This window comes from Rissa tridactyla, chromosome 1 (genome assembly GCF_028500815.1).
Source record: "Rissa tridactyla isolate bRisTri1 chromosome 1, bRisTri1.patW.cur.20221130, whole genome shotgun sequence".
Taxonomy (NCBI): Eukaryota; Metazoa; Chordata; class Aves; order Charadriiformes; family Laridae; genus Rissa; species Rissa tridactyla.
The window spans coordinates 28819067-28846337 of record NC_071466.1 but is presented as its reverse complement, the minus strand read 5'-3'; the positions used below and the strand labels follow the sequence as shown (position 1 = coordinate 28846337).

Below are 27271 nucleotides of genomic sequence, written 5' to 3'. Positions count from 1 at the left end.
GATGCTACAATTGTTTCCACATGTGAAAAGTGGTGAGTAACAGCCAGAAAGCCTGAAGTTTCAGTCGTGCTAGGATAAAAATTGCCAGTAGTATTTTTCAAAACACCGTCAACTGCATTTAGAAACCTGCTACATTTTACAAGTCAAAAGTACTTAAGGTCTTTTTTGTTTAGAAATGCCTAACTAGGTTATATTATGCAATATCTCAGTGAATTCACTAATGAAAAAAGAAGTCCCAATGGTCAAGATTAAAAATCCCATAAAGCTCTGGGGAGGCTGCAAACATAATTTCTCTGCATTAACAACCATACCAAGAGCTCTCTGTTCCTATGGTAATTCCTTCACTGCTTCTGTAAGGTTCCCAAAGAGTGCCTTCCTAACCCTTTCCCTTCCTCCTCTTCTGCATCAAGAGCTCCAAATATCCTTTCTGGCCTTTTCCCCTCTTTGCTGTTCACCTGGCTTCTCATGCTCCCACTGTACCTTGGCCTCTCTCTCCCTCCCTTAAGAACACAGGAGTTGTGTAATGCCCATCTTCCCACGCAATTCCATTTCCCCTCCTTCATCCTTCCTTTTTCTTTTCTTCAGACATGAAGAGAAGCTGCCCAGTTAAACCCTAAAGCACACGCAGGACTTTATTCCGGGCAAAAAATTGAAGGTAGCTTTGGTTTCCCTATTATTTAAATAGAATTTAAAAAAATATTCAAACTCACACATCACCATTTATACTAACAAGAATGCTGAGCTGAAAATGGAAGCTACTTATTCTGTTGAGCAATCTCTAGTCTGGACAAAACAGCAAAACTGAGCATCTCTGTGTTTATTCCACAGCCTGGTCTGGAAAGCAGAAGTGGTCAACCTGGCCTCCACTCACAGCACTCAACAGGTCAATGCATCAAGTGAAAAAAGCAGTGGTATTTTTGAGTAAACTGGGAGAGAGAATATTTCTGAAGGACCCTTGTCTTTCAAGGTTGGTGACCAAATGGCTCGTGAATTCTGCTATCCAGGAAAGGCCACAGAAGCGGAAAGAGCCTGGCTTTGATGGTACCCACACAGCTGCCGGAAGAAAGAGAAAAACTAACTGGGATCAGAATAAAATACAAATACCCTAGATTTGTTAAGTGTTTTGGGGAGTAATTGGGAGTGGAGCCAAGGAAGTAACATTGGGCTACTTCCCATGGTTTCAAGGGAGACTGATGTCATCTGAAGAGTGCTCTGCCTCTTACACATAGCAAATATTTATTCTATGCCATTAGAAGGGAGAATTTCTTGGGGACCGCATCAGGTTTAATACTATTTATTAGCTCTCCTTGCCTTTGGTTTTGTTTAAGGCACCGTGTGTGTTTTTAATTGTCGTTTTTAGGAGCACAGAGGCCTTTAAGCATAGGCATCTATCCATAAAAAAGCAACAGTAATATCAGCAGGAGGTTTCAAACTTCATCCACTCTTTTCTAATTAATTTTTTTTTCTTCGTGACTAAGAGCTTTAACAGTGCATGCTTACAGCTGGTTTTAACTATGCTTTTTATTTTAAAAGCTAAATTGTGAGCTTTAAAAATTCACAGTTAAACTTTTTAAAATCAACAATAAATGTATGTAAAGTTTCTGCATGACAAGTTTATTTCAGGAGGGAATGATTTTTTAAAGAACAGAAATTCTTAAATTCACACACTTCTTTCATTATTTTTCTGTCCTTCAACTGAATTTATTCACCTTATAACAAAAATGTTTCAGGTTATTTCCCTACTCTTCTTTCACTTCAATTTCCCTCCTCAATAAAGCCCTCTTTCTCTCTTAAGAAATGCTCATACACTCGCATTGTATTCTGTAAAACTACTACACATTTATACATTTTGTGTAACTTTGTGATGAAATTGGCAATATAAGAAATAAAAAAAGGGAATGTGAATATTTAGGACAGTATTTTATTTCTGTGACTTGGTATAAATTATGTGCAACTGGCTTTGGTTGTAGGAAGTGTAGTAAACTATGACTCTGGAGAGCAATCTCTAGCTGGTAGGTGCTCAGGACATCTACTCACCACATTTTTTCAACCTGTTTACTTTAGTCTATGTGAGTCAGCAAAGGACCAACCCCTCAGATGAACAATGAACTCCAAAGAGCTAAACTGACTGTCTTGAAAAATTTCCACACATAATGTAGCAATTTTAAAAAGTAATTTTTACATTAACCACTAATTTGTCAAAAATTAAAAACTTATAAAGACCATCCTGAGTTAAAACAAAAAAGATTCAATGACTTATGATGGAAGTTAATGCAACCATAAGAGGCACAGACTAATGCAGTTACTGATAGTAGTTGCGTTCACGTTATGCTTACAGTGATCACAATAACAGAACATAACAGAATAAAAGATAGAGATTAAAAAGTCCCTGTTTTTCTATCTGCCCATAGTGTACTTTCTTCCTAACAATGCATTTTTACATTGTTTGCCCATTCTATTTCAAAATGAACCATTTAATGAGGCTTTTATGGTTTCTCTTATGAGATTTGTACAGTCGAACTACAGCCTATAGACCTTAGGAAACTTCTTCTGCCATTAAGCCTGAACTTTCCTGTCTGAATTTGATCCTGTAGCTTCTAGTTAATCTGGCATCGGACCAAGTAATATCCCTGTCTCGGCTGGCATGAGCAACTGTCCGTATTCCTGCCTTTCTGCTACACGTCCCCTTTCACTCTGTTATTTTCTGTCAAGCTCTTGAAATCCTGTTCATAAATCAGTCTTCTCTGTCCTCTCATCACTGGCATGCTCTTCTCTGAATTCTCTCAAATCTTTCTGGTAAACCAGCATAGAGAATAACACACCATGCTCATGAGGGGGTTCAACTAAAACATGAGAGAAAGGGGTTCTAGTAGCGACAGTTCATACCCCATGGCAATTTGGCCAGTAGTTGACAAGAATTCAGATGATCATAAGCAGGTCCTCTTTTGAACTAGTGGAACAGTGACATCATTTGATGTAGAAGTAAATAAATGAAGGTATAGGATCAAGTCCAGAGAATATCATAGTAGTGGAAAATAAATGTTATTAATCGCTCAAGTAACGAGTGATCTTTACTGCCAGAATGATAGCTTACACATATTTCAAAAAGCCATTACACAGAACATACACATCATATTTATTTCTACTTATTTTACAATTAAGAACATCCCCTGTAGGAAAACACAAAAGAAAATGAGGAAAACAGGGAAGCAAACAACAGAACAGGCCTTCTGAAAGCTTGCAGTAATAAAAGAGGACAGGGTACTTAATCATTAGAGAATGCACTTTAGCTGTTACTTTTTTTCTTCTGGTTTATTATTGAAATAAAACATGGCCACCGAAGATATTTTTTAATGTTTGGATCGCAGAACAGACTCAGTAAAACAAAGTATCTAGCATATGTATTTTGTTCTTGTTTTATAAATATAAAACTATACAAAATTAGAAGTGTGACTTCAGGTTCTACTTCTGCTTGATCAAAAAAAATAGCGAAACTCATGAGTAAAATCTTTCCTTGTTAATGAAATAAAATGCATTAAGTTAAGAATGTGATAATATAAGGTTAGGGGTTTTCTTTTTTATCTGAGCGGAAAGTAAATGCTGGTTTATCTCTTTGCTCTCAGCTTCATCTTTCTCTCACAAATCTTCTGCCTTGTTCCCACCTTAAGAAGGTGCTCTGAGATTTGCGAAGTACATGCTCGTCACTACAAATTGTGGTTATGATGAGGCCGCAACCATCTGCCAGCCTTCAATTTATCCACTGCAGGACACAAGAACTGTCTCAGAGAACAGGCAAACCTTCAAAACTAACAGCTGAAAAAGGCCTGACAGGGAAGTAGGTAAAACATACATGCTGAAAGGTGTCGCATATAGTATTCATGAAGCTTCAGTGTATATTAGAATTTCAGTTTTTGGAAACAGGTTATGCTGCTACATTCAAAATAAATGTTCTCAGTTATTTTCAGGGTTTAGCTTATAAAGAAATAATTCTGCTTGGACTATTTCCCAGAATGCATTCTTCAAAACTTCACTTTGTTCTTGACATAAATTGAAAACAATAATATAGATATACTGTACACAGGCTTCAAAATGGCATTAAAGAGGCACATTATCAATATGTTTAAAACATTTAGAAAGCTCGGCTTTGCGTCTTTCTAAGTGAGTGACAAGATACTTAGACTGAGTAATATCTGTTCCAATAAACTGCTGTATGTGAAATGTTTTGAATAATAGTTAATTTATGCTGAGGTAATGACAGCGTAATATAACTGAAATCTGTGCTAATAGGAAAAAAGAAGCCCCTTCCAGCTATTTCTGTTACAATCAGCTGCAGTAATTTTCACCCTATCTCTCTCTCTTTGTGTCTCTCTCACATAAAATATTACTTTAAGTGCATGTTAAAATGCTTGTTGCTAATTTTAAAAATCAATAATTGGTACCTGTCATCCATATGGAGAAAAACAAAATAACCAGACAATAAAGAAGAAATTTTCATGTACAAGTATTTTTCATGTACATGTACTTCTGCAATAAAAGAGAGCAATTGCGGTTAATGATGTTCTTTTCAAATCGACAAAACATTAAACTCAGTTTGGGTAAGACTCCAGGGTGTTCTGACAAAAATGCATATGAAATTTCTAATGTAGACGAGAACTGGCCAAACGATTTATTCCAAATAATATTTAAAGTAGACAGAGACATTATTCTGGGCTATGAGTTATTTATAAACTCACCCTAGTATTCCTTCGATGAATGAATTAGCTGCAATATTTATCAAATAGGTTGGTTGAAGTCTCATCAGCTACATAAGTTATCAGCAGTTCTTCAGTTTGAATGGTTGGTGACGTACGTGGAGTGGCAGTGTTTGTCTCCGTCTGGATGCTGAGCTTTTTAATCACAAGCGCAATGAACACTAAACAAAACCCAAATCTTCTAGAATGCTATTCTGGTCCCAAAACCACCTGTACACCACGATTCCCTTTACTTCCAGGAACTGTGTATTTTTTTGACTATTAAAAGATTCTGAATTCCCATAAACATATAACAGCACCGACCCAGGAATCGTCAGGAACTCAGATCAGCACAGATTCATTAAAATATTGATTATCCGGTCATCTCTAATACATTAACTAGAGATATAATCGATCATTAATCTAACCGTAGATATTTTTTTTAGTAATGGTTGAAGGATGTTTTTCATTTGGAATTCTCTAGATCAGATTACGATTTCTGACCCCTTGTCATAAATGGCTTGCATTGCTTAGGCTAGGTGCTCACAAAAAGTTATTTCATAGTTAAAATGATTCAGCTGTTCTGCAGCAAACACCTTCAGAAAGCTTTTTTCCCTGACCAAGAAACAAGAAAAAGAACACACTTTAATTTAATTTAAAAATAAAAGCCTATACATTGGGCTTTCATTTACTGTGTGGTAAATGACCTCATGCAATTTACACTAATTTCTTATTGAATGTTCTGATTGAAGGTGTCTCCTCCTGTATTCAGTGTCTTCTACAGGAATCTTTAACTGCAGAAATAAACATCCTCAAAAATCCCTGTATTTTTCTTCTTGATCTACAGAGGGCTAGCAAAACAAAGTGACAGCAAGTAAAGACTCTTCCTTTCCCATTTACAGAAGAGGATGCTGAGCTCACAAACTCACTGGAAAGACATAAAAATCATTATACCCACAGATGCTCCCAGAGTGAAATATAAACATCCATTTAGTTTTCTGTTTATAATCTCTTCACACAAACAGAACAGATTCACAAGCAAAGAAAAATAAAAAGTAATCAAGGTTTTTTTTCCCAAAAATGGAGCATAATTTGCGGAAAGACACTTGGTTTGTATGCCTGCGAAACACGGTATTTGGGAGTGAAGGAGATGTAGACTTCTCGACAAAAACCCAAAGGATGCAAGTACACATTTCTCAGAGAAGAACAGAGCCCTTAGCATATAAGAAAATTATTTCCACTTTGATGATGGTTTTTACTCAATAACTGTTCTTCTTAAACAGATTCCTTCAATTAATTTTGAAAGAAGTGGATACTGATACTACTTGCAGCTTCCTACTTATTTCACCACTATCTGTATTCATGCCTAAGCAGGACTGCTCCTAGAAAGGAAGCAAAGACCATCCCTTGTATGGAGGCAATTAAGCACAACTGAACATGGAAGTGGCCAGTGCTGTGGGTACAATTCAATCAAGCAGATCAATAGGGGTGGTTTTGATATTCTTGTCACATCAAAGAAACGGCGCCCAGAAGAAAAAGATCTAACAAGTTAAAACTGAAATCAGAATAAATAAGAATAACTCCAAGCAAAAGCAAGAACAAGCACATGGTTGCAAGGGCTGGCATTACCTTGAAAGCATTATATAGTGCTATTAGAATAGTGTGTTAATTTTTTCCTCATAAATTTGCCAGGTTCAGCCACCAGGGAAAGGCTAGCATTCCAGCTCCCTTTGTTAAAGATATATCTATCTTGCTGAGTCTTGACAGCCCTATCATGTCAGCCCTCTGTAGTAGCATAAGAGTGTTTCAGCAAGGAGGGCGAAAAAAAGGAAAGAAAGAAAAAAAACAAGAAGTGAAAACTGATGTGATCTACTCTGCTTCCTGTGGGCATATTTCACCACAGCAGATCCAGAGGGATGCTTTGTTATTCCTGTCAGATCAAAGAAAGAGATAACAGAAGAAAATATAAGAGGAAAAATAAAACCGAGAAATGAGGGTAACTGAAAAGCACTGCGAGACTACCGCATCATTATGACTTTTCAAATTATTTAAATATGCTAAATATCTAGTCACCACCAAAGGAATAAATATTGCATAGGCCATATGCTCTGTTAGCTGCCAGCAAAACTGTCCTACCAGGATTAGTTTACGGGCGCAGCAACTGCCTGTCAAACACTAGCAATTTTAATCATTTCTCAATTTGCTGTGTGAGTTGCGAGTACGCTCAGGTATTTTGACAGGTGGCTGCTCGGAACAAATATCTGAGTCCAGTAGCTTGACACCTCACCTCCTTGCTTTCCTACGCACTTGTGATTCTTGTTGGAGGTGGGAGGACGCAAGCGTTGGGTGACAATGCAGCAGTCGCAGGAAAGTCACCGCGCTGCACTGCTCAGCCCTATTTGCGACTCCCATCCAACACAAGGATGACACAAAGTCAGCCTGAAGTCTAGCGCAAACCAATGGCCATGTAATATAATGTTTCACTTGATTTTTCAAAACAGTTCTAATCACAAACAAGCTGAATGTCTTAAAAAAACCCAAACTAATTAGAGACCTGGCCATGATTTTAAACAAATAAACAGAAAACCTGAAATAGTACTTTTCTGCACGCTAGAGGAGCTTTCAGTACTACATGGCGCTAATCTATTATGCACTAACTGAACACGCCCACTTAATTATTTTGTGTTTAATCTACAAGGTAGTACTGAAAATAATTTTATCTTTTGTGTTGCATTTTTTAAGGATCGGTATAACTGTGCTGTTCCCTTTCACAATACTTTGCGTCATGTAGGAACAAGTTCCTAACCTGAAAAAAAGCAAAACTCTCTTGATTTTTGAGTGTCCAAATTTACAGGTGTTTGGCAAAAATGAAGCTCACAAAATCTATAGACGTTTCAGGAGACACCAGAGGAAGAACTATATTTTCCTAAAGAAGTGAACGGATAACTTCAAAGGACCAGAAGTAAACTGTATTTCCAATATTGTCCTTTATACATAAGCATCCTCAGCATCAAGCTCCTGAAGTCAGCCAAATCTATCCAGTGGAAAGGATTTGGATTATGATGTAAACTAACAGTGAAGACAATTCCAAATAACATCTAATGTCCAATATAACTACTGTTTACATATTAAAAAGAGATACAGGCTTTGTACCAGGGATGTCCTGTCATGTTTCTCCACAGGAGAAGACTGTCATGGTAAAGTTCATTATCAATTACTGCTTTACAAGTACAAGACGAGTTAAGCTGTCATAATTTTCTCAGCCAGAGATCCTGTGCTGTCAAAGAATGTCAATTTTTAATCTGACAAAAGGAAGAAAATTATCTGCTATTCTGACCTCTAATTTCTTGACATTTTAATGCTGTAATTGCTGTGGTTAGTGCTGCAACCATGATTTCACCTGTCAAGTAAGAATGAATCAATATCCTTAAGCTGTTCTTCAAGTTTTAGCTTTCACCTCACTGCTTTTACTTTAAAAAAGGAAAAAAATACGAATAGAATACAAAAGGCTGCAATAAAAAAAAGGAAACAAAAGAATAATTTGGGGGCTGGAAAATGCTTATTTTGTTACATATTTTTTCTCCTCCTTATTACAAAATGAAAACAATTTTGTAATGTGCGGAATAAAAGAGACCATTAGAACTGATAGAACTGGAGAATTTCCCAATTTCAAATCATAAAAGAGCTAAACAACAAAATTCAACTTTATACATTCTGTGGAGCATTTAAGTCAGGAATTTCATTTTTTCCTCATCACTACCTAAAATAAACTATAGTAATCAAATATTGTTTGTGGTACCAGAAAATTAAAAAGTTGTTTGAAAAATCAAAATCAGTATGTTTAAATGAAATCAGTATATTCTACCCATCCAGGGCGGATCTTAAGTTGCCAAAGAGTTATTACAGGTGCAGACATATGTGATTTCATAGACTTTAGTAATCTGAAACTTAATGCTATCCCAGCATTCTGGTTTCACCCATTGTGAATTTGCAAAACAGAAAACGAAGAAAGCAAGCCAGATGGAGAATCTTCCACTAAATAGGTCCAAACAGAAAAAAAGTAGAGGATGGCCATTTTTCCAGTGTTAAACAGCAGTGAATTCTTAGAGGGCTCCCCCGTACATGTGAGAAAGATGTAAGGAACGGCAGGCGTGAGTTATCCCACCATTGAACATCTTTTTGCTCCAGCGAGAAGGCTACTGAAGTGACTCCTTTACCATTCTTCACAGATAGCTAAAACCAACCTATTCCTCAGCGTTTAAGTGAGGTGCTCAAGCAAAGGGTGCAAGGGCCAAGGCATAGAATGAACAGCTCACCAGAATCTGCCTTTTTAAATTATGTCTTTCAATCAGCTCAGAACTAAATGGGAGGTGTTTTTATTTGGAGCCTTATTTCACTGGGCAGGTTGTGCTGGGACTCAGCTCAATACAAAATTAGCTGTAACCACAGTATGAGGAGGCTACCACCGTATTTGAGTCCATTGGTCTGGTAATGGCTCCTGCCAATAAGGTTGTATTGATTGGGTTATTTCACAGCCAGTTATCGAGAACATTCACCGTCTTCTGTGTGACAGGACACAAATGTTTCAGTTTATTTAGAAAATAAACATTAAGAGCATTTGGATACCAAGATATGCACTTTCTTGGATAACTGCAAAGCCCAATTGATTCGAAATCACAGAGTTTCTAAGTTTAGATGCAAGACACCACCACCTGCCACTGTAAAACATACTAAACAATTGTTATCACTATTTTTAAAGGCACCAGTGCTCCTATTGTTACATTTCTGTATTTATAAGTGGTATTCAAAGACTTTAGTTTCTAATTTATTTCATGGAATATCTAGCAAATTTCAAAATACAGTAAAAAAAAAAAAAGCCAACAAAACAATTTATATAGAACACACGTACTTGTAACAGAAACATGATATCCAAATACCTGACCTACTAGATCATCACAATGTCAAATGCTTGTTACTGGTGAAAGAATGTCTGCTAGTTTCATAAATAGAGCTCAGGGAAACAGAAGAAGATTCTAAATCTCTCTGTATTTACACGTGCATTGTAATTTCTGATTAAAGATTAATAAAAAGTATTTTTAACCTTTTTACAACAAACCACAAATAACCAATGTCTAAGATCTCTTGGAGGAGAAAGTATACTATTTTTAAATGCTTGCATACAACTTTATGTATCGCTATATAACAAAAATTGGGAGGATTCATTTCTTCTAGACATGCTGCCTTCTCATTGCTATCGATGAATTTTATTTACGAATCTAGCTTGTGGCAATGAAGGTAAAGTTCTGCTTTTAGAAGTTTACGTGGCATAAGTAGCCTAAGAAGAGGTTTATATGCTATTGACTGACAGGGCATGGGTTAGATGTACAAGTGAGTGAACAAAAACATCTCCATGAATTTCTTGAAATTTCTGATGACAAGTTATGCATGTAAGTAGAGCCACAGGAGAGCTGAAGAGTCTCATCATGTCATAAGATGTTAAATAAGGTGCACAGACAGACAGAGAGACCTCAATTCTACAAGCTGCCCTGTGGGGGTAGACCCTTAAAGTCAAGACATAGGAGTCTGCCCATGCAAATCAGGACCTTAAGCCATGCAAATCCCTTGTATTCATGGTGCTTGACACCTGTTTTATACTTTAAAAAGCATTGCTCCTGCGTTATCTCCAGTTTTGTGCCCTATTGACTCTTCTCATGCTCGAAGTTTTAAATCCAGAAAACCATCATGTAGACGTTAACATTAAATATTTCAGGCAGCAGGACCAAAGCAATTCTGGCCATTCTTAAAACTAAGCGAATACTAACTGTTTACAAAATATAAGCTTCACAGGGCATGGTGTGAAAAGCCAGCTCTAGGAAGCTAAGGGTCTGAACGTTTTTCTTAGTTCTGCTCCTCAAAAAGCACCAAATGTAACAAGACGCAGCAATGCACTACTAAAAAACACCATGCCAAACCCCAATATTTAGCTGAACATGAATGCTTTCTAGAATCTCTTTCTTCCTGAAATCTGTAGATTCCTGTCTCCAAGATTGGAAAACAAACAAATAAACAAACAAACAAAAACCCATCGCCTGGCAATGTATAAATTATTACTGTTTTGCATACAGCAGATGGCAGCTATCTGGGGGAATGGAAGATTGTGTGTACAGCTTCATCACAGCGGTACTCATCTAGCAGCTGTTGCTTCTTCACACTTTTCACCAAATTTCAATTGTTTTAGCCAACGAATGGATGATATCAGAAAATGATCATTCAAATGAATAGTCTTACTAAAACCAAATACAGTCACTGGAAGGAAACATGTATCAGGATAGCGCGTACAATTTTTTTTTAGTTTACTGATAAATTTAAAATGCTCACTCGTATATATGCGCACATATATATATATATGTTTCACGCATACATATATACAAACATAAACACTTGCACGCACAACAAACAGAAAACATTTTCTATTTTGGTAAAAATTTGATTGTACTTTACGTGATTAACACCAAATTAATCTGAATAATTGCTACTGTCACTCTAGCAAATATATTCTCACCAACATTATCTGACTGAAAAGGTTAGATTTTTTTTCCCTGTGACTATAATGAAGCTTTTTCTTTCTGATTTTCATTTCTACTAAGTGAACTTAATGAAAATAAATCATAAAAAGTAGCACAATATATATTACAGAATATACATTATATTATAATTTCTCATATCATAACTGACCATTAAATATAGTGGCAACTTCAAGCAAACAAAATGCTTTGGGACATCTATTTTATTGCTAGTTTATTAATACTTGCTTCTGAAGTCACCTAGGGCCTAGGTTCTGATTCAAAGCCACGCGCAACAATTTTCTCCAGCACTGAAAGATGGCAAAAGCACCATTTCTTGTGAGCTGACAGCAGTTTTTAGAATGAAATGGCAGTAAACACCTACCTCCCTGAGGACAGGATCAGTGATACTGTCCAGGTTCACAGAGCCTTCATATGTTAGGTAGTGGAAAACATTGAGTGCACGCACTGCTTCTGGTCCTCGTTGCTTGTAGCCAAATATAAGGTCAATCCACTGATGAAGCTGACATGATACAAACTCGCTTTCCAGGGCCTGCAAGTGAAATGCGGAGTTAGGAAATAAATTCCATCTTGCAATTTCATACTTAAATTACATCCTACCTTTTCCTATTAACTGAGGAAACACAATGGGTATCATTATATTTCCAGTACAGCCTTATTTCATGTATTTTAAATCCTTGAAACATTAAAAAACAGAAGTAATTATGTTGAGAGAAACACTAAAAAGAAATCCTTCTTTCCTTCAGCTTTATATCATGCCAAATTTTGTCTCAGCTACTGGGTTTCTCCTAGCTGCAAGGGCTTTAGTTATAAATTTTTGGCCTTGTCAAATATTTAGGTAATTTATCAAGAAAAAAATTACAGAATCACAGAATGGCTGAGATTGGAAGGGACCTCTAGAAATGACCTGGTCCAACCCCTCTGCTGAAGCAGGGCCACCTAGAGCAGGCTGCCCAGGACTGTACCCAGACGGCCTTTGAATATCTCCGAGGACGGAGACTCCACAACCTCTCTGGGTGACCTGTGCCAGCGCTTGGTCACCCTCACAGTAAAACAGTGTTTCCTGAGGTCCAGAGGGAACCTCCTGTGTTTCAGTTTGTGACCCTTGCCTCTGGTCCTGTCACTGGGCATCACTGAAAAGAGCCTGGCTCACTCTGAAAAAAAATTACCAGCCTTAATACCATTTATTATGTAAACTGCTATGTCAAGCTTACTACTACTCAGCATACAGGCAGAGCTGGCAGCAACCCTCTATATTACATTATCTAATACTTTTCATTCTCAAAGATTGTGGCTTTTTTTTTTTTCCCTTCCCCTGAGAAATCCTAATTCCTCCATTGTTTCTAGCACAGTGCCACTACTCAGCACAAACGCTTTCCAACTAGGACAGAGTTTCATGTCTTCCCCAGGAAAGTTCAAATTTGACAGGGGGCTAAACTTTGGATAAAAATGTGTTTGCATTTTATTCATTTACATCAAAAGCAGGCTGCTTCAGAAATAATCATCGGACATTGCGGTAAGGTGCCACGCACCGCCCACCAGCAGCAGCCCCCTGCCCACCACCCCACGCGCAGGAACAGCCACAAACAGGACAAGCCACAGGGGTCTGGCCCTTTGGGTCATCACACAATCCTCCCGCAAGCGTTCTCCCCGTAACGCTCCACAGGGAAGAGCTGTGCTTTGGTGGAAAACTGGAGCCTCTTCTGTCGAAACCAGTGACTGTTATTTCGGAGGAACACGGATGGGAAGGCTCAGGCGTAATAGCTGACACGCAGCTGTTTCCAAGGGCTGAAGTGCAGCATACCATAAGAAGCTATAAGAAAATTTTGCAGGGAACTATATAAAAATTTGTTGTTTCCGTTTCAAAATCAGAAGCCATCATACGCAAATTGCGAGTAATATTATTTAAATAGCATTAATACTACTTAATGCTAAATACTATTAAACTAATACTATTTGGTTTCAAAGCATGTCTCCCAATAAATAATTAAGAAATGCCAGATCCTTAATTATATTTTATTGTGTGCGTGCACCATGATGCAGTCAGCAACTACATCATCCCATATAATCTTTTTCATAGGACTTTTGCCTCATTTAGCATGCAGGACGTTAGCATGCGAGGATAAAATTAAGTATGCCAGAGTAACCATAAATAAAGCATTTCCTACCTTTTAAATGCTCAATTTTTAATGTTCCTTTGTATGTAATAAAATTTAAAATAGAATTTAAAGCCTGTTGTCTTTCCAGCATCCATCTCCGACCAACTTACAGTGAGCAGCCTAACTGTTCTCTTCCTTCTCCGAACTCTGCATATTTATAAGTTTCTTTTGCATCTGTATCTATTATTTATTTATTAAAAAGTGATTAATGAAACAAAATTGTTAGGCATTTGCTTTGGTCAAAAATAGCATTGTTATTTCTAGAATATGGGGAGCATTTCAGGAAAATGGCAAAACTTGTGGCTATTTAAAGGTGGGAGAGTAAATTTAAAAAAAAACAAACAAATGCTTGGGTCAAATGAGCGTATTTCACCCATTATCCCCACTCACATCCTCTCCCTGGTGTTAGGAGAGTTGAATGCCTATGTCATGTTTCCCTGAGGCAGTTTCTACTCGCATGACCAGCCCTTACTCAGCAGCTTGTCATTCCAGAGAAGGTCTTACTGACCCTGGCAGGTTTGGAGAACTTCTATTCCACATGGGTGAACGGTTCTTTAATAACTTATTAAATAAATGAGCTACTTCTTAACAGCAGCATGTCATGTCTTCTGTCTCCAACTCTTTTAGCTGATTTATTGTACTATGTTTATAGGTTTAATGGTTCTTTAAAGGTCTATATGCTGAAATGCAGGACAAGATATGCAGAAATTCATAAGGAGGGAATTTAATGATTTTGAACTATAAATTTAAGAACTCCACAGAAATTTGGAAGTCAGAAGAATTGCTGTCAGGGATACGAGGCAGTTGGTGGTGGCAAGGGGACTAACAGTCTTGGGTGGTGGAAGATGAGTGTGGTGGTGGGATTTGGGGCAGAGACCAGACTAGAAGGTGGAGAGATGAGCCAGAGTGGCGAAGAGGAGCAGCTCTGCATGGGCCTTAGCACCGCACAGCCTCCAGCTGTGGAATGCGATGGGTGCTGGATGATGTTCATGTCCTTTCCATTAGGGTGTTGTGTGGGTTAGAGCGCTAGGCATGAGCAATAGGCAGGGTGCACTCAAGAACGGGCCACCAAAAGGCTACAAAGTCCTACCTGACCCTCAGTGGGGACAAGGCTCCTGATCTGTGCTTTTTAACCTAGATTCCTTTTAGTCAGGGGAAAGCTTCTGATGCCAGGTCTGACCTGATTTGCTGGTGTTTCTCCCAAGTGCTTCTGCAATGCTACTCATGCGATGCCTGAAGAATCCTCTCCCTAATTTGCTCTAATGCACAGGCTGCTCCCCCTCCATGCAAGTGCCTCCTGAAAATTTATGAGCTGTTCACTGTCAACAGTACAGCGTTTGGTTTCTCAAGAATATGCAATGCTCAGTAGGGAATAGGGCGAGGGAATCTTCTGCGTAAAAAATAATTTGTAGGTATAGTAGGAACAACATACAGAAAAAGGGTAACAATAATATCCTTAAAATAGGCTGGTGATGACCCTAAAGAAGAGCATTTTTCAAGAATATTTTGGCTTTAAAGCATTTGGGGGGCTTTAATTTTTTAAGCATATTTTCAATATGAAATATAAGGAAACGATTTCATTTTTTTTTTAGAAAAGCAATAATAATTATTACTTATATAATTATATAATATTATTTATGGTTTTTTTAAGGATTCTTACTGTTAAACAGAAATGAACTAATATCCAGCTTGTCTTCTATTATAATTAAAATGTACAGAAAACTGAGTCTTATTCAGGCACTCTCAAACTGAATTTGTTTGGAGCACTGTTCCTAGGGCTTCATTTTCAAATAGCAGCAGACCAGTCAGTATTTTTTCTTGGGTTTTGTTTTGAGGAAGGAGTCTCTCACATCGCTGTTTTCAATAGAGTGACTTTTATTGCTAATAGGTAAATCACAAGCATTATTATCCATCTAGTGCACACATATTTTGAAGTAAAAGTACTGTGTTTATTGTGTGTTTGCAGGCAAGTGTATGCATGTGTATGCATGTGTACGCATGTTCTACAGGCTGAAAATCTGACCTGTAGCTGTCATAAAATATAAATAGGTATTAGTAAGTTTATGTTTATGTATAAACTAAATAAAGTTAATATAAGGCAAGCTACTGCTTAGTGGGATCAAGCACCACAGCTCTTCTCTTTGTGCAGTATGAACGCCGCATGCTTTCCTCTCCGTTCATCCTAATTTGATGTTAAAATTATTTTTTTACAGATACTCCAGTAGGAGACACTGGGTTTTACTTTAATGCATGCTATGTGCTGTGCAAAGAATCAGGAGTTCTGGATTTATAAAACTTGCTATTCCAACCTCGTTTTAACACAGTGTTTGTGTTACCTGGGTCTTTTGTGTCACTAGAGAAGAGGAAAGCCCTGATTCTGGCCCTCGTCTGGACCACAGTGCACCTGCCCCTCCTGTTTCTGCAGTTCCTGCCTTGTTTCCCCCCCTGCCCCCATAGCTATATGCTGTCTGTCTCTCCAAGAACTCCTACCACAGTATCTTGCTATTAACTTATTATTCAGTATATTTAAAAATATTTCCTTAAAACTACTCTGAGACACTGCAATTTTGTAGATCTGCTCAATAACAGGCCATTGGCTGTTTCAGCCTCTGGGCTGGATTTGTCTTCTCCCCCCTTCCATCCGCGCTCCTCTGCAGCCATTGAATATACAGATTCTCTCCACCTAATATTTCTCTGCCTCATTTACCATTTCTTGTACTGATTATTGGAGTAAAATCTTCGACTTTTGTCATAAAATAGGCAAGACTATTATCTGGAATCAGTTATGTTCATTTAAACAAAGTAATATTTTATTAAAAGTGACACAGAAGTGCCTTCTACAGATTCAGGTTATTCAGGGATGTCTGCCCAGAAACTGATCCTTTATGTGAATGCCTTCGAGATGCAAATACGATTCTTCAGCAATATAGAAAGTTTAGAAAAAATAAAAAATCACTGCCATTTCCAAATTAGATTGAAACCCGTTAGCTGAATGAGTTTTAATTGCATTGAGAACAAACCTTGGCAATACACAAAATAAAATCAAAGCTACTACTAAGGAAGTAATATCAAATCTTATCTACCGCTTGTCTGGTACAAAAGGAATGTCAACTGCTGCTGAATGGTGAGGAGAAAAGATAAATCTTCCAGATCCTCATAGCACAGAGATTTCATAATAGATGTTTCTAATGACTATTCAAGAAGCTTTTTAATTATGAAATACTATGCATGCTTCGGAATAGCCAGAGAACTGTACAAAAATGTAATCGGCAACAGAATAGCGCAAATAAATCATTTCAAAGACAGAAAGAAAATTCAATCTTAGTAACAGTTATGTAACAGGAACAAAATATGTATAACAAAACCAGGACACCGTTTAGTCTCTCAAAAATATAATTTATAGTAAATGCGTTTTACTCAACGCTGTAATTTGTAATTTAATATGTGTATAAACCATAATGAAAATATCATTATAATTAACTTTGAATTACACAATCTTGCATCTTCTGTTTCAAAACTAAAGAACGCTTATTATAAAAGCTCTGCTTCAGTGTTTCGCAGTGGTGTTCCCTGCCTTGATTTAACATGCTTGACTTCCTGACTGAATCTGTTCTATTTCTGGCTCGCAGGACCGCTCTAAGTCTGTGGGGATTGAGAGGCTGAGTAGGACTACAGATGCACATCTGTGGAAGGTTTTATGCGTGGGTTGTTTTTTTTTTCCTGGTAAACTGGGAGATTATGATTGATGAGCCCAGCATTAGGGTAATGTTATCGGGGACACTTTCTGCCTCTGTCCTTTGTGCCACTGCCGAGGTCAGACTATAATCATGTTAGCATTGAACATAGTGCTTTATTAATGTTTCATGAGTGACTCCGTAGTAATCAGTCTGGCTTTGTATGGATAAATAAAACTGCTACAACAATCCCTGACGTATACACTGAGTGCTTTAGAAGCTACTGTAATAGGTCTTAAAAGTAACTTGACTGAATGTCTTTTCTGCTCTTTGTAATAAGTCTAATTTTCACAAGTTTAAAGGAATCTCTTTTGATGGAAAACCATTTCCACTTCCATTTCCGTGTTTAGTTAGAAGTGTAAAACACCCAGCTGAACAGTCAAATAAAACAACACTAAAACCCTGCCTGCCGTTTATTAATTTGCACAGAATTTTAGCAAAGCTTAACCAATTGATTACATTATGTTGATTTTTTTCACTGTGCCTCTGGGATGTTTTCCAGGCTGTTCTCTACTTGCTTTGGTAAGTATCAGGATAAAATGCTGAAATTCTTGCTGTTACTTAAAGGAAAAAGTTTACATTCATAAATGTGCAAGTAGATTGTATATAAGGATTTGTATTTACTCCCACATAAAATTATATATTGTATATGCCTGCAGCAAGCAAAAAATAAGTATGAACAGAAGAAAATATTGTCAGCTAGGGATAAACAAGATCCCGCTGTACGTTACACAGTATCACATAGGATCCTTTCCACTGAAATGAAATGACTACTGCTGATTTCATTAGACAAGGGATCAGGATAACACTTACTCAAAATACGCCTCAGTTTTCTGTGGCTTTCCTGTAAACATGTACTCTACTCACTTTGCTAAGTTGTTGTAGAAATTCCAGGCTTGCACAGGCTTGCTGTATTTTACACGTCAGCACCACACCCAGGCTATTTTTTTTTCCTCCAGATAGATTCTTGTATAACAGCCAAAGCTTGTCCTGGGGATGACCTAACTGAATAATACATCTGCTGGCTGGTTCAAAACATGGAATCAGACGTTAGGTAGGGAATGTCGAACTTTCCAATCCCTTTATATTTGTTCCTTACTTTAGCCAGTCTAGTTCTAGAGACCAAAAAGAGACCATACTGGCAGTTTGCTGCATGAAAAAGTTTTACTGAAAAATTATGGCACATTCAAATTATTACATTTTCAAAATTTAATTCCATTACTTCTTACTACACATTCTGTCTGCATTTTCATGAAAGGGATTATCCTTCTTTAGCTACTTGCTACTTTATAATAAGCTTTATAAAAAACTATGCATACATCATGCTCTTTAAACATCCCAAAGATATTCACTTTGTTTCTAGTCTCTGAACTCCATCCAAATGTGAATACTTCCTCTGCCATCTAGTCACCCAGAAGTGAATCCAATATTCCAGGTGCAGTCTCAAAAGGACGATAGACAGGTAAAACTGTTTACATCCTCTGTGATGCAATGATTCTCCATAAATGGCATCAAAATACACTTACTTGCGGTGAATATAGAATTACAGAGTTTTATCTAATCTAATTGCTGCTCATTGTCACCCTTCCCTCGCTACTGCTCTATTTTTGGTACCATTTTTATTTCCAGACTTCTGCTTCCTATTCAATGTCTTTAATTCTTTCCTCCCAAGGTGATTTCCAGTGTAGTTTCTGCATTCAATTCAAATAAATCTATGCTTCTTTCTCCTGTTTTCTAGGCAATTCCCAACTTTACTATCATTTGTGAACTTCATCAGACTGCTCACTTGAAGATAGCATGTATCTGTGTAGAACTGAATTTTAACTACTGATCATGCTCTTCCTAAAAGTAGATGCTGGGATGAATAAAGACCATGCAGAAACTGCCTCCAGGCAAAACTGCATAATAACGGCGTGCTGCTGACATCTGTGGGGACAGGGGTGGAAGACAGTATAGGAAGGGTACGATACCTAAGTGAGATCATTTCTGATTTTAGAAATCTGCAAAGTGCTCAACTAGTTGAAGCCTGTAAATCTAAACCCACTCTAATCTTAACATCGGTTTGTCTGTCTCTCGTCAGTCTGAGTACACTTACACGTGTAGGGAATCAGTCCTTAGTGCTATTACAGCTGAATATTTAAAAGGTATTTCCAGCTTTTAACTATCAGCCTTTCTTTCTTGAAAGTATAGTCCTGAAGGGGCGTAAATGCTATACTCTAAATTCATGCAAGCAGCTGTTTTCTTCAACAGCACAAAAGTTCTCTGTAGAGAGCTCCTATGCTATTTTCTAAAAAAGCAGAAGTCGCACAAGAGAAATCAAATAACCAAAGCTAAAGCTTTTCTTGAAGTGATCTCTTATCACATACTGCTTTTTATCTGCCTATTAATCATTCCATCTTTGTGGAAAGGAAAGATGGAGAAAACACAATTTAGGATACAAGAAGGAACGTTCTTTATAAAATTTCCCAAAGGGAGTCATTAATATGCATCTCTCATTATATTCCCCAATGGATGGCAGCTTGTTTATCCTTTTTCACTAAGGTATCACACTTCTGTTCTTACAGACGTCAAAACTAACACCTCTTGGTCAACTTTAGTGTGCTTAATCCTGGGCCCAGGTCAGGTTTAGCCACAACCACAATCCTAAAAAGGGCTCTGTGCAGTGACATCCCACTCCAGAGACAGGTACCTGTGATTGCGCATCCCACACTAGAGAATGCTAATGCAACATCATGATCCTTTGAGGCCACCTCCTTCTTTGCTAGTAAAATTGCACTTGAATTTATTGACACCAGCTGTGTCAATTACTTGTTTTTAGAAAGAATGTTACAATATACGCAGCTATAAGAGAAATCAGCCAAGAAAAAGAAGGAAAATGTTGCTCAGCTTCTCCCTGCCAATGAAGGACTACTCCCTGGAACACATTTCTCATGCTTTTTGTAGTGCATTTCATATGTCTCAAGTGATGAGGTTGCTATCACTTCCTTAGGAAACTGCTGAACATGTGTCAAACCATTTACTCCTCTAAATGGAGGACACTTCTAAATCATATACATCTAGGAATAGGTTTGTTTTTAGAATATTCTTCTATTCCTTTGAACTTCACATGGCTATTTTTTCTATCGACTCCTGGAGAACAAGTTCCTTTAAATAGGCAGTTCTTGAAACTAAATTGCCAAACCAATTAAAAGAAAATGAACACTGCTAGACTTACAATGCTACCACAAAAGCACTATAGGGAATAATGCACAAGGTGAACTGTATGGAAACCTGTAGCTTATTGAAAGTACAGTCCTGACTCCATAAGTAAGACAAGCAACCTGCATTTGAAGGAAGATCCATTTCCAGAACAGAACTGTAATTGAACTATTGCTGGCCAAAACATCAGAATACACCTTGCTTTTCCTACAAATGACTAGAAGCATGCGTACATATTAACTCTATCATTAATAAAATCATTATCTATCAAATTAAAGCAAAAAATATACAGCATAGATAAATGTTTTTCATGCTTAAATTCTGCAGACTTCATGGTGATTTACATCAGAGCAATTCTTCTGCAAAATTTCTTCAGAGACTGCAGTTGTTGACTTATGTTCACATTTCTACACTTCCAACCTCTGATGAATAGGAAGTGCATACCTTCAGTTGAGTAAGGAATATAATATAACTTGCAAGATATCAGCATTTGTAATAACCTTTGTTTTTTGATGTAGAAGGTGGTGAAGAGGAACAGACTTAAATTTTTCAGGCTATCCTCTGCTGTCCAGCTCATGCCCATCTGATGCTTTCTCATGAGAGAGTAAATAACTGAATTTCATTTACCATGATTTGGGCACATGGAAGGAAAATCCATTGTAAAATAAAGGGTTCTGTCAACCAAGACAGAATGCAAATTCTCCTTCACTTTTTTTTTTTTTTTTTACCCTATAAATGTAGTTTTAAAGAGATTAAAAACAGTATTAGGTTAGCTTGAACTCCTTACTTAGGCTAAACTAAAAGGGAGCTTACCATCCTGTTGATACGGACAAAGTCTTCAGGCTTCTTGGCCCATGGAGGGAGATCAACATCATTCACAACAACTTCATCTTCCCTGATTCCTAGATTATAGCCATTACTGTTGACAAACATCTCTGGTAGGTAGTAAAACTCTGGAATCAACTCCTAGGAAGGAGAAATCACACAGTGAGACTTTATATTTATACAGAGATGATAAATGATGCTGCCAGAATCAGGCTCTGTTGTGGTACACATTAAAGCATTCCTGTTTTATTTATGTTTCTGTGCACTTGCTTAAGAAATTTTATAATCTGTTTCCTTGTCAGTCTTACAGTCAAACATATTTTTCATAATGGAATAGTCAATCTTTGTTTTTCCCATATCTGGTTTTTATGAAAAGCATAACTTTGGAAAAGCAGCGCATATCAATGAAGGAGACCTCTTCAGAATAACACATACAAGAAACAGCATGTTAAGCTTTTAATGCCATAAATATGTTGGATTTTATAATCACTATTTAACTGAACTACTTAAGAGGGGGAAAAAAAGTTGCTGATATAACACTGTCTTGATTTTACTTCCTCTATATTCTTTAATTGCATAAGAAAAGGTGGCAATTTGACTACCTATATAAAGAAAAAGAATTCAGGGTGAATTAATTTTTCTGCTGTAAGAAAAATTAAAAAATACACAGAGAAAAAAATGTCAGTACCAAAAATGTCCTTAAAACAGAAATACATGATATTTAAACTGTGAACGATCAATAACCAGGTAGCAAAGATCATCTGCAGTGCATTAATACATTACAGATAAGTTAGGGTGTGAAGTTTTTCCCAATTTCCAGGATAGCTAAATAGAAATGCAATTTGACATAATAAATATCACCATTTGTTGCTCTCTATTATTTTATCAGTAAGTATTGAACTGCAATAACAAAAAAGCTTTAAAGCCCACTATCTCTTTACTAATATCAAGATATAGATTAAATTCACTGAATTACATTGTTAAAAGCACTATGGCATTCAGTTGTGTAACATGATCAAAACTGATGACACAGCACCTGAAACCTGAGTCTCTTTGTGGTCCTTTCAAAGGCTGCAGACATGTGAAGCGTAAAAAAAAAAATCACTGCAGACACAAACTTATCTAATTAAATCTGATCTGCAACTCCATAGAGAATAGAGCAGTTAAAGCATAGATGGTCCTTTCAAATTTATTCATTTAAAGAAAGAAAAAAAAAGAGAATATTTATGTTACAATTTTAAGTATGTTTAGGGAAGCAATTTACTTGCTTCTTTACATCATTTTTAATATACAACAAACAGCCTGAGTTCAGATTAGACTAAAATGCAGTGCAAATCAATATCTAACCAGTGCAAAACACTAACCAAGTGATACATGCCTGAGCTTGAAGAGCTCATTATGAAATGAGCTGTAATTTCAAAAAGCCAAAAAAAATTTAAAAGTATTACATGCAGTAAATAATAAAAGAGCAGCTAGAACAAAGCCAAACTAGAAGCAATCCTGAATATCCTATAAGGTTAAAAGAAAAAACATTACTTTACTGACAATCTTAAGTTTGATTATATACTTCTAATTTACTCAGAGCATTTCTAAAAGAAACTTTTCCCCCTTTCCCCTACTAACTCTCAGATTCCTGAGGAAGTCCTTTGGTTTTCTCTAATGGAGCCCAAAGAAGAATGAACGATCCTCGCAGTTGGAGAAAATTAGACATTAATCTTTCTAGAGCTCAAGAAACTACTTCTAACTTGGGACTAAGAGCTGGCCACAACCCAACATGTGCTACCATACAAATCACTGACAAACTAAGAGCATTGCCTTAAAGACAGGAAAAATTCATAAGGACCTCAAAGTGATGAAATATGATTAAGTCGAAATTAAATTAAAAGTCAATATTAAAATGAAACAAAATTTATTAAAGAAAAAAAGTAAGCAACGTTTATTTCTATTCTGTAAAAAAGCCGTGAAACACAAACTACTGTTTTTAATTGTTACCCTTTTTTCCGCAACACGGTGGTGTACTAATATGTAACATCAAATAGCAAGCAAGTTTTTGATTCTATCAAAGATAAGCTCTTAAATTTCCTTTTCCAGTTTTAAATGTCCTAGGATCTAATTGTGAACTTTTACATCTAACGTATCTGAAAGATTTGTGCTACCCAGAGACACGTCTAGTGTTTAACTGAAGTCTACTAACCTTCTGACTTCGGGGGTATCTTGAAACAAAGGGATTTAGGTCACTGAATATTTTTAAAGGTACTTCCACTTAGCAATTTTATCTTTGTTGCTATTTGCTTTCAGTGTAATTTAATGTTCCCTTGTCGGGTACAGCAGAAAGCATAAATAGAAATAGAATAAATAGAAAGCGTGTGATTAACTTTCTTCCTAAGATTTACTGTGTTGTATATGTTTAGTTTGACCTGTCTTATTCCTGCGCTCTGGAAACTAACCAGTGTCAGACTTCTAAATCCTTTTCAAATAACACTCTCTCTAGAACCCTAATCATTTCAGTTACACTTCTCCTGGTATTTTTTTTTTTTCAGTCAAAGTAATGAAACTAAACATAGTATTTAAAAAAAAATAAATTAATAAACCCACTGTGTTATGGTCTCAGAATTCTCTTCAACGTTATTTTTAGTGCAGCCTACAATTTTGTTTGCTTATTTGAGTACTATTTAGCATGAATTGAACCTTTTCTTGAGATATGAACAGTGTCGCATGTGACCTTTCCCAGATACTTACATATTTCCCATACTTTGCATTAACCATTCAGTTTTCTTTGGTAGCATTTGATATTCCTCTTGCAATTTTGCTGTCTCCGCTACTGACTAGACTAAGAAACCACAACACTTAAAAATAGCTCAGATAAATCCACCCCTTTCTCAGTGCTGGGGAATGAATGAATATGTACTAAAACACAGACCCATTATGAAATCTTGTGGCACCCTGTAAGTATGAACTTGCTAACATTTGGAAAAATCTTCAAAATGTGCACTCAGCTACTTCAAAGCATAGAAAATACAACTAATCCAGAGAAGCATGATAGAAAGGTTTGGTTTTCTGTGTTCACTGTTTATTCTGCTGTGAAAAAATGAAGAAGCTGTCTCTTCTACCTCATGCCAACGGCAGGCGCTGGGTGAGGATGGAAAGGCGAGCACTCCCTTCCCCAGGGCCCCTGGGCATGCTTCGCTAGGAGAAGTACAAGCTGGGAGAAGCAGAGAGAGGAAGTATTAGCAAGGACAGAGCGGGCAGCAAGGACAGAGCCCGGGAGGTTGCTGGGAAAAGGAAGGACCAGACAGGAATGAACCTCAGCGGAGACAGCAAGATGACAACTGGGGCCCAGAGAGAATTGCTTTAACCAAGGAGCCACTGAAAGTTGAAAGAATGAACACAAGAATGAAGGAAAGGATAACACTAGCAAGGGCTAGAGTTATTTTCCAAACCTATTTACATTTTTCTCAGCCAGAGTTTGGATTTTCTCTGTTTCATAAGTGGGTGCGTGCCAGTTCATATTCTAACAAAGATTATGGTTAGAGAGAGACAGCTCTTTTTGTGCTTTTCATGTTAAGGATAGAGAACAGATACCTCAAATATCTAGCTGTTTCAGGGTCACATTTGGAGAGGTGACCTTGCCCATTCCTCTACTCCAGAAAAAGCTCAGTTATACCGTCTTTTCTGCCAGATACCTGTCTACCTTGTTGTCCCAGAATTTGAGTGACAGCAACTCCACAATCCTTCCATCAAATGATTTCAGTATTCTTCACCTTAGGAAATTTTACCTAACACCTGGCCTGAAACTCACCTTACACAATCTAAGCCTATTTTCCCTTGTCCTAACTATCAAACCACCCCAGATACAGAGAACAAATTACTGTTTTCTCTTTGCATAGTTTATTGCGTTTGGAAAGCATTATTCTACCTGCTTTATAGCCTTTCAGCTCCTAAAAGATCAAATGAAGGACAATAATTTTACCTTCCGTATTGCTACTTGTTTAAGTTTTAGTTACAGATGTGTAAAATATTCTTTTAGTCTCCCCAAATTACCTAGTAGAATTATTCCTGAACAGTGCATAACTTAATTTACTCCTATATATACTTTGGCCTTATTATATTTTGTCATATGTTCATCACACAGAAGCCAAAATAAATGTTTTTATCAACCTCTGTGGTCTTCAGATCAGAGATTAAAATTGCATACTTTTCTGACAGGATCTGCTATTTTTCATTCATTTTTATGCACGGCGTAATTTGCCGTGCAACATAGCTTCTTACAAATCACCAGCTTCATACTTTAGAAGGGTCATTGTGTAATTCACCCTGAAGATAGGAAAAAGGAGACTCAGAAATTAGCAGGGGGGGAAACGTATCTCAGGAATGGTATTTACACCAGGGGATGGGACACAGAGAACCTTCTGTCTCCCAATCTGCTTTCCACTTGACAGACGGAATAGTCGATAAGTGGATCCTTAAAAGTCCTATTGCACCTTCAGTGGGACTGGCGGTAAAAGGTCAATGCTAAGCCAGGTCTATGCAAAGGAATGCTTGTTTGAAGCTACCATGATTTTGAGGAGTTTATGTTTCAAGCACAAATGTTCATGAAAGACAAATCTCAAAATGTTTTCTTCCTTCACTACAAACATTGAGTCAGCCAGTGTAAATCAAGACATAAAGGAAAACATCAATAACAACATAAAAAAGCTTCCCCAGAAGTTACATCAGTTTGCAGGCATAAAATGAGGGAATGAAAAGAAAAAAGACACAGAAGACCAATATTTTTTAAAAGTCTTGATATTTTTAAAATAGTCACAGGCCAATTAAGCATTTTAGGTGCATACTGTTATTGTATACCATTCCGCTGATATAGAATTTTGCATTAACTGATACAATTCAGTAAATTTTATTGGTTTCTTTGCTCTTGCCAAAACATATCAAAGGTTCTAAATAAATCTTTCCGACTACATAACCTGTCATGGGTAATTTCTTACCACAATAAATATCTAGAGTTCAAAGAGTTAATAAAAATAGGGATTCTAGTGATCTAAATCTATTTGCAGTAATTTCTGTCTAGTTGTCCTTGACATTTCACAAGCTGGTAACCTCCTCTGCTCCCTTTCATTCACACTTCTAATAAGACAGGTTAGCTTTCTATCATTTAATAGTCAGCTACCTTTCAAACCGCCCGAGAAGCTTGGCTCCTCTCAGATGAAGAACGATGCAGTAAAGCTACTGAGGGGTGTAAAAAAAAGGTAAAATGAATATTATAACAGACATTTCTCGTCTGTAAATGTGATCTCTAGTTTATTTTAATAGCTATACTAAAACCCCAAGGTATAGTTAACAGTATTATATGCCTTGTGTCTTCATATAAGAAAACATCCCCAAATGCATTTTCTAATTTACAAGCCTGTGACAAATCCAAGCTGCTGAGAAATTAAACTTTAAAAATATGTCTTGGGGTGATAGAGGACCACTATTAACACTATCATAATTGTACACCACTTGCATCAAATCTGACGTTTCTGCTTAATATGTTTTGCTAAGGGTATACCATTTTATGGCCTCCCAATGAAATCAAATCCAACCCAGACGTTTTCACTTTTCTAATATAATTCACTTCAGGGTTTTAAAGCTGCCATTTCTTTTTCTTTCTTTCTTTCTTTCTTTTCCTCCCAAAAGGTTGATCCCCTGGCATCCATTAATTCCACAAGAGCCTAGGACTGGGTCAACGAGTCAGTCAGGAGTACCTCCATTAACCGCGTTAATTCACACTAAGGCACCTTAATGACATTTTGTCAGAGCTACCTTTCTAACTTCTAAACACCCTATTCAAAAAGTAATATAACAAGTTTGAGAGGCATTAGGAAAGATTAGTGCCTGAACGGGAGGTTCTGGGGAAGTCAGTGTTACCAAAAGCTGGAGCCGGGGGGAGGTGTAAAGGAAAAAATGTGAAAGCTGACTGGCCAAGTTATGGTCATTTCCGGGTGACTTGCTTCCTCAAAGGTCACTCCGCGAACGTTCATTCTTCCTCCAGCTTGTACTGATTA

General features: G+C 37.0%; 1 protein-coding gene across 9 annotated transcripts in view; it reads right to left on the bottom strand.

The window, feature by feature from the left end:
* Positions 1-27271, bottom strand: part of NBEA (neurobeachin) — a 511894-nt gene that overhangs the window by 36691 nt on the left and 447932 nt on the right. For all 9 annotated transcript variants that reach the window (XM_054223413.1, XM_054223357.1, XM_054223366.1 and 6 more), the window contains 2 exons: positions 21219-21371; positions 11679-11846 (listed from right to left, as the gene is read on the bottom strand). In XM_054223413.1, coding sequence (XP_054079388.1) covers positions 11679-11846; positions 21219-21371 — 321 coding nt within the window. The remainder of the gene's footprint in view (positions 1-11678; positions 11847-21218; positions 21372-27271) is intronic.